The sequence below is a fragment of the Cydia pomonella genome, chromosome 13 (genome assembly GCF_033807575.1).
Source record: "Cydia pomonella isolate Wapato2018A chromosome 13, ilCydPomo1, whole genome shotgun sequence".
NCBI classification, from domain to species: domain Eukaryota; kingdom Metazoa; phylum Arthropoda; class Insecta; order Lepidoptera; family Tortricidae; genus Cydia; species Cydia pomonella.
The window spans coordinates 1-6,779 of NC_084715.1; the positions used below are offsets into that span (position 1 = coordinate 1).

Genomic DNA, 6,779 nt, shown 5'->3' on the forward strand with positions numbered 1-6,779 from the left:
GTACTAAAAAGAGATCTTATTGTATGTCTTTGTCAACATCAGTAATCCGATTAAGTTTCTGCTTATTTGTTTAGATTAGATTCGTATAGGTCAATAATAATGAGTGCATTAGGTACAATACTTTTTTCTGATAACGTCAATATATTCTTCTATATCGCAGACATAAATCAACGTTTGCGAATATACGAGTCTCTAATATAATATATACATCTTGGCATAATACAAAAGCCAATAATTACCTAATAAATTAGTACATGAAATACTAACAATCTCGAGTAACGAGCTCGTAGCTGCAAGATTAGTATTGATGCTCAAAATGTTCGTTAACGAGAATGATCAGAAGTTTACGTGTATAATGCAGGGCCCTAATAATCAAACATTTTTCCATCTAGCTACCGCCCATCAACTCGCTTGAAGCTGAAGCTGCCATGACGACATGGAACAACTCGGAAGAAGTTTAAAACCTAGGTAGTAACAGTTCAATAACCTGAGTCTGATTAAATCTGTCTTGTCTTGGCCAATCTACCGCTGATGACGACGGTAACCATCATAATCTACGTCGATGGTATGGATGAAGTTACAGTCGTACAATTATACACACGCTGATTGTTATCAGTCATAGTACGCCAGCACCTCGTTGCGTGACGAGCCCACACCGATATCGGTGGCTATCGTCTACTAAGTAGTCCGCGATTATTATCTTATTGTAAAGATAATAAAACAGCGATAGATTTCCCTCATTTTGCCTCCGTATCCACGTTGCTTACCCAACTCGCGCTAATCTAAAGCTCAGGCAATCTCTGGGTTACTGGAGAGCGCACATAACATACTTATACAGTTCAGCACTTGGTAAGGAATGGAATAATCCTGGCTATCCTATAGACATCCTCAAGACATAAATAACAAAAGTTGAGAGCGTTAAAGTCTTATTTTTCCACCTGTTTTCTAATACTTTATACAATTATTACTCATAATTTGCACACGTTATCTACAGAAGAGGCCACTTTTGTTTTAGAATTTGTAACTAATATTACTATTTATTGTGTAAGGCATGCAATGTTACAAACGATAGTTATTTACCTATTTAAAACCACCATCATGTTAGTGGAGAAGGCGGCGATGAAGCTAGTGCGCCAGTTGCGCGCGGGGTCCCTCCGGGCGCCGACTGCAGGCGCGGCGTCGCGGAACAGGCCGAGCGCCACGAACGTCATCTCCGTCATGGCATTATGCGAGAAGTACGACACGAGCTTGTGACCCGAGCCGCGCGCCGCCGCCTGCATGCGCTCGCGCAAGTCCTTCAGCAGCGGACCGGCCATGCGCTGGTTCACCTGACAAAATTCGATGTAAATAATTAGCATACAATGGCTATTTTGATCGGCGGTGGTTTGTACTTTTTCGTCCAAATGATTAATCAAGTGACAATCTAGCTTGTCAACTTTCTATCAATTGTAATTTTGTCTAATCTTCTGCATCAATCTGTAATGAATGGAATCACACTATTGCATACGATAACCTTCCTTCTAGCCGCTAAAAGAGTAGGAAATAAAAAAAATGGTGAGCTCAGTTGATTCACTCACCCACGAGCCGTAACCGTTCCTGTAGTAGTGGCGGACGTCATCGCGGTACTCCAGCACCACGAGGTCCTGGTCGGAGAAGGCGGCGCACCAGGCGTTCTGGAGGGTTGGCGTCCACGTGCGGTGGTAGCGGCAGATCTCGTACAGCGTATACACGTCCGTGGTGCTCAGCTGGTACGTGATGCCCAGCCGCTCTTGAACTGCTTTCTGGACCTGTAGGATAAACTTGGTGTTAAAATACATTTCATAGTGCTAATCATTTCTTTGTGTATTTATATGTAACTATAACATAACTTATTTTCAGGGTTCCGTACCTCAAAAGGAAAAAAACCGGAAGCCTTACAGGACCACTTTGTTGTCCGTCTGTCTGTTTGTCTGTCAGGACCCTTTATCTCGGGAACGCGTGGAGGTATCGAGTTTAAATAAAAACTATATACTCAGATCTACAGTTCCTTGAAGCAGCGTAAAAATCAAACTTCTACGTCGACGTAAGAAAACGTTATATATTTCGGTACTCTCAAGGGAATAAAAATTAATAGGGAACTATCTGTTGACCTAAAACTATAAAACTTGGCACGCAATATCGTCATATACGGGAAAAAACCTGAAAACTATATTACATTTTGTTCGATATTAAAACCTTCAGGCTATTTAGTTTATTCGTTTTCTAGTTTTAAAACAATGACATAAAAAAGAGTTTCACATTTTGATTTAGATTTGTACTAAAAGCACGTATTTTATATAATTAAAAAACCAGTGAGAAATATGTGTTTGATTCAATAGAATTATATATACATATACATAATCCACTACACATTTGTAATTATAATCAATGTATAGGTAATGTAACCAAACCATTTTGTAGATTTTTTTAACTTTTTACTCATATAAGAAATAAAATAAATAAATAAAAACCGTAATATGTACGTACAAATATGTACGGAACCCTCGGTGGCCGTGTCCGACTAGCACACTTGTCCATTTTTTTGTAACGTTAATGAAGAAATGTCTTCAGAGGAATTTTTGGTTCTGCACAAAAATGTACTCACAGCTATGTATTCGGCAGTTTTTGCGTATTCTTCCAATTGCTCCTCAAGTAAAGCGCCACCTCTCACGTCTTGCTGATATCTCTCGCAGTTTTCATAGGGCTAAAACAAACAGGTCTTGTTATATTTTTAAAATATGGCTATATAAACTAACGTCGTAGTCAGACATACTATAGGTAGATGATGTTTGTGGCAAACTAACCCTAATCATGTCATCCCTCTCAAAAGGCCCGTCGAATGTGATGTTAAGGTTTGTTTGGTCGGTGAAGCCATGCACGAAGCCCATGACGCTGGCGACGGTGCGCTGCGAGTTGGTCGGCCTGAGGTAGTAGTCCTCGGGAGCGCCCTGCATCAGGTGCGGGTAGCGCTGCCGCAGCCGCTTGGCGATGTCGAACAGCTCCTCGTAGCCCGTGCCCGTCAGGTATGCTGGCGCCTCCAAGATCGTATCGTTGAACGTCCACTTGCGGAAAGCTTCGATGTCCTGATACAATAAACAACATCGCATCACTATTGGATAAAATACAGATTGTAGATATAGGTAGGATATATTTGCAGCTGAATTATTTTCGGAAGGAGAAGGATATTAGAAAGCTACAAAGTGCACTTGATACCTGAGCACAGAGCTGGCTGCGGCCGTCCTCGTGGGCCTGGACGATTTGCTCCTGGACGGCGTCGATGAGCCGCTTCATGTCGATGGAAGACGAGCCCGGGTTGCGGTTGCCGTGCCGGTGCAGCGTCCAGATGCTGACGGCTTCACATGCTGCACAATCAGTGATATCATGAAGAGAACAAGTAGCCAAGTAGTTAAATCATAATCATTTATTATTTGCATTAAAAAAAGGTTATATACAAGTTGTGTCTGTAAAATATATATGTTCAAGTCCCATCTTTCTTAATTGACTATGCAGCATGCAAATGTGTCTTATAACTAGTTATGTACAAATTACTTAACTTATGTACGAAATACATAGACCTATTGGCAGTCGTTTTTGTAAAAACTAGTGCCTACGCAAATTCTTTGGATAGTTGCAAAGCGAACCCAAAGCTCCCATGCGCCCTAGCAAAATGCCGGGACAACGCCAGGAAGATGAAGATGACAATATGTCTCAAGCATAAACCACTTCAATTAACATAATTAGATGGTTGATTAACTTGGATGATGGTTCATTAATGGAATAAAATGTCGAAACAGCAGCCATTGAAAAATTGTTCTTTTAAATTTGCTATTAGGTCTTATGTTGTTTGGTAGCATGTGGAGGGTAGAGGTACGGCGGACATTCTCTAAGAAAACTGTTGCTAAAGTGTCCAGCTGGCCGCTGTAAATAATAGTTCAAAATCTTTCCAGTGGCGCTAGGGTAGCACAAGGACATGAAGAACTTAGACGTTATTGACGGAGTGAATTGTGCTGTCAGTGATTTGTTTTTTTTTTATCAAAGTCAAGAAATTGTTCGCGATGTATTGTGGCGCCACCTATTTAAGGTGTTTTGATTGACACTTTTCATACACATAGATTGTTCCCCTTATTAAATAAATGGGCACACATCGTATAACATTTTTTTCTATAATTGGTAGTTCTTTGCTAATTATTTATGACTAGCCTGTTAGTGTTACCATGCGGAGCCTGCAGCATCCTCGTCGAAGTCGACGTGTCTTCTACCAGCGAGTATCAAGCAGCGGAGCGGGACACGGCGCACCGACGACACGATGCGCACCCTACGGAGGCCAACGCTCTCGTCCTTTTCTCGGCCGGCCTCCGTAGGGTGCGCATCGTGTCGTCGGTGCGCCGTGTCCCGCTCCGATGCTTGATACTTGCTGGTAGAAGACATGACGAGTTCGACGAGGATGCTGCAGGCTCCGCATATGCATAAACTGCCCTTGTCAGGGCAACATAAAACTGCCCTTCTCAGGGAAAACTCGAAACTGCTCTTGTTAGAGCAAACGTCATCGTTTCTCTGTTTAACCGCAGAGTGTCAATCGATCGATCTATAAACTGTTCTTATCAGAACAATTTCACTGTTTCTATAACGGATACGACGTCGGTCGATGTATATTGAATTATAAAAATTCATAAAATTAGTTTTTAATAAGTTAACTTGCATATTATTATGTTGAAGCCAGGTAATTACTGCAGCTGTTGTATTATTTACATTAATTTCATGATCAATTAAAGGTTCCGTCTTATCATTCGTTACAATAATACTTATGTCGTCGGCAAACAAAATACATTTATGAGGAGTCCCCTTCGGTAAATCATTAATATAGATCAAAAATTGCAGTGGGCCTAAGACGTTTCCTTGTGGGACTCCATAATTATTATGTTTATAATTAAATTTACACACTTCCGTTATTTGTGTGTTATTTAAGATCTATTTAAGCATAAAGGGTGGTTCAATCATTCATAAATATGTGTCCATTTCGTCCATGTCTTTTTATAAGTATTTTTCACTAAAATATTTGTATAATAGTAATACGATTAGGAGATCTGGGCACAGGACCTCTATACTGACCTATATAATAAGTCAATGTTTAAAACATATTTCACATTTCGTCTATTCATTTTATTTTCTTTTCCTGAATGAGCTACGTATTTGTCCAGTTCCATAAATAATAGTGTCTACTGTATGCATGATTAATATAGTAATTTAAATTGCATTGTTTCTTATTTAATGCATGTTAATTATAAGATGAAATTTTTTGAAAAAAAAGTGTCCCGTCGAGTCAAAACTGTCCGGTCCCATATTGGGATACTCTCCTCCAATTCTGGGGGAATTTAAATCTTTTCGGGTCAGAGGTGTAGGGTTAGAGCCAGCGTAGCTTTATTTGACGTTCATAAGCACATTGTAATATACGTAGTTGAATAATAAACTATCTTTATCTAAGGAGTGAACAATAGTGTAGCAAACAAATTTGTTAATAAAAAAAGAGCGAAATTAAAATTTTGTACGGGAGATCGAAACCACTTGCCTACATTTCGCGTATTTAACTACTGGCGAAATTGGTTCACCAACTCTGTAAAATGTGTCTCATAATGCCGATGTGTACTTACATTCAGGGTCGGGATAGTCTCTTATGTCCCCGCGGACGGTTTCGTACGCAGTTTTGGTGGAGTGCAGGAGGTTGGGGCACGGCCGGTTCCAGTAGCAGCTCTCGCTGGTTGCTCCGACCAGGCTGACTACACCGAAGACGAGGACTGAGATCATGGTTGCGAGCACGCCGGCGCTGCAGGCGCGGCCGCGGTATATATAGCCGGTGGTCGGTCGTGGTCTAATCAGCACTCGAGATTAGGATTACTTTATTATCGGCGAAAAGATTATTTTGAGAAGTAATGTTTTTCGCACACGAAGTGATAAACAATTCAAATCTAGTGATCTGGTGGATATTTCAAAATAAATTTTCGACTTTCCGTAGATATGATACTTTCTGATGTCTGTAATATGGTGGTATGGTATGGCAGTTTACGCTCGCCTCGTCAACATATGTGTTGTAGAATTCCGAACCAGAAGGCCCTTGTCCCCCTGCCTAACAATGCTACTAACTGCTATACGGAGCAGGTACGCACGTACCAGCTTGCTATTCAGCTTTTCAGCTGGTCGTTGGTCATTTTATTTAAATACATAATTTGTGTATTTACCACATGTAAATACACAAATTATTATAAACATAGTGAATAAGGTAGTGTCTACACCATATGGTGTTAAATTATTTATGATATTATTGTATCACCAGCAATACCATGAATAATAATAATTAATAAAGAAATGAATAAAGGAATTAATAATAATTGTTTCTTTTTGTATATCCGATAAATAATCAGCAAAATGCCTATTTGATCTCTTGCATTTATAAAAAATAAAATTTAAAAAAAAAACCTTTTATTCCTTGCACGAATTTAAAGATAACAGTTTTTATGGTAGTTACCTAAGTATTACTACTTCCTAATATTAGTATTTTTTCTTATTTTCTTGTATTTATCTTATTAATAATTATATATCAATCCTTCGCTGTTGTTCTTCAGTTTAAGTACAGAAATCCATCCCGGTACATTTTGTAGCATGTTCTGCCATCCCGGTACATTTTGTAGCATGTTCTGCCATCCCGGTACATTTTGTAGCATGTTCTGCCATCCCGGTACATTTTACAGCATGTTCTGCCATCCCGG

The 6,779-nt window shown here is 39.7% G+C and overlaps 1 protein-coding gene across 1 annotated transcript; it reads right to left on the reverse strand.

Annotated features, from left to right (window-relative positions):
- Positions 1-239: 239 nt before the first annotated feature.
- Positions 240-6,277, reverse strand: LOC133523938 (multiple inositol polyphosphate phosphatase 1-like). Its single transcript, XM_061859655.1, has 6 exons — positions 5,667-6,277; positions 3,232-3,380; positions 2,823-3,101; positions 2,624-2,722; positions 1,578-1,787; positions 240-1,328 (listed from the first exon to the last, which is right to left on the reverse strand). Exons 1-6 carry the CDS (start codon positions 5,818-5,820, stop codon positions 1,077-1,079), a joined length of 1,143 nt encoding a protein of 380 aa, XP_061715639.1. The 5' UTR covers positions 5,821-6,277; the 3' UTR covers positions 240-1,076.
- Positions 6,278-6,779: the final 502 nt, after the last annotated feature.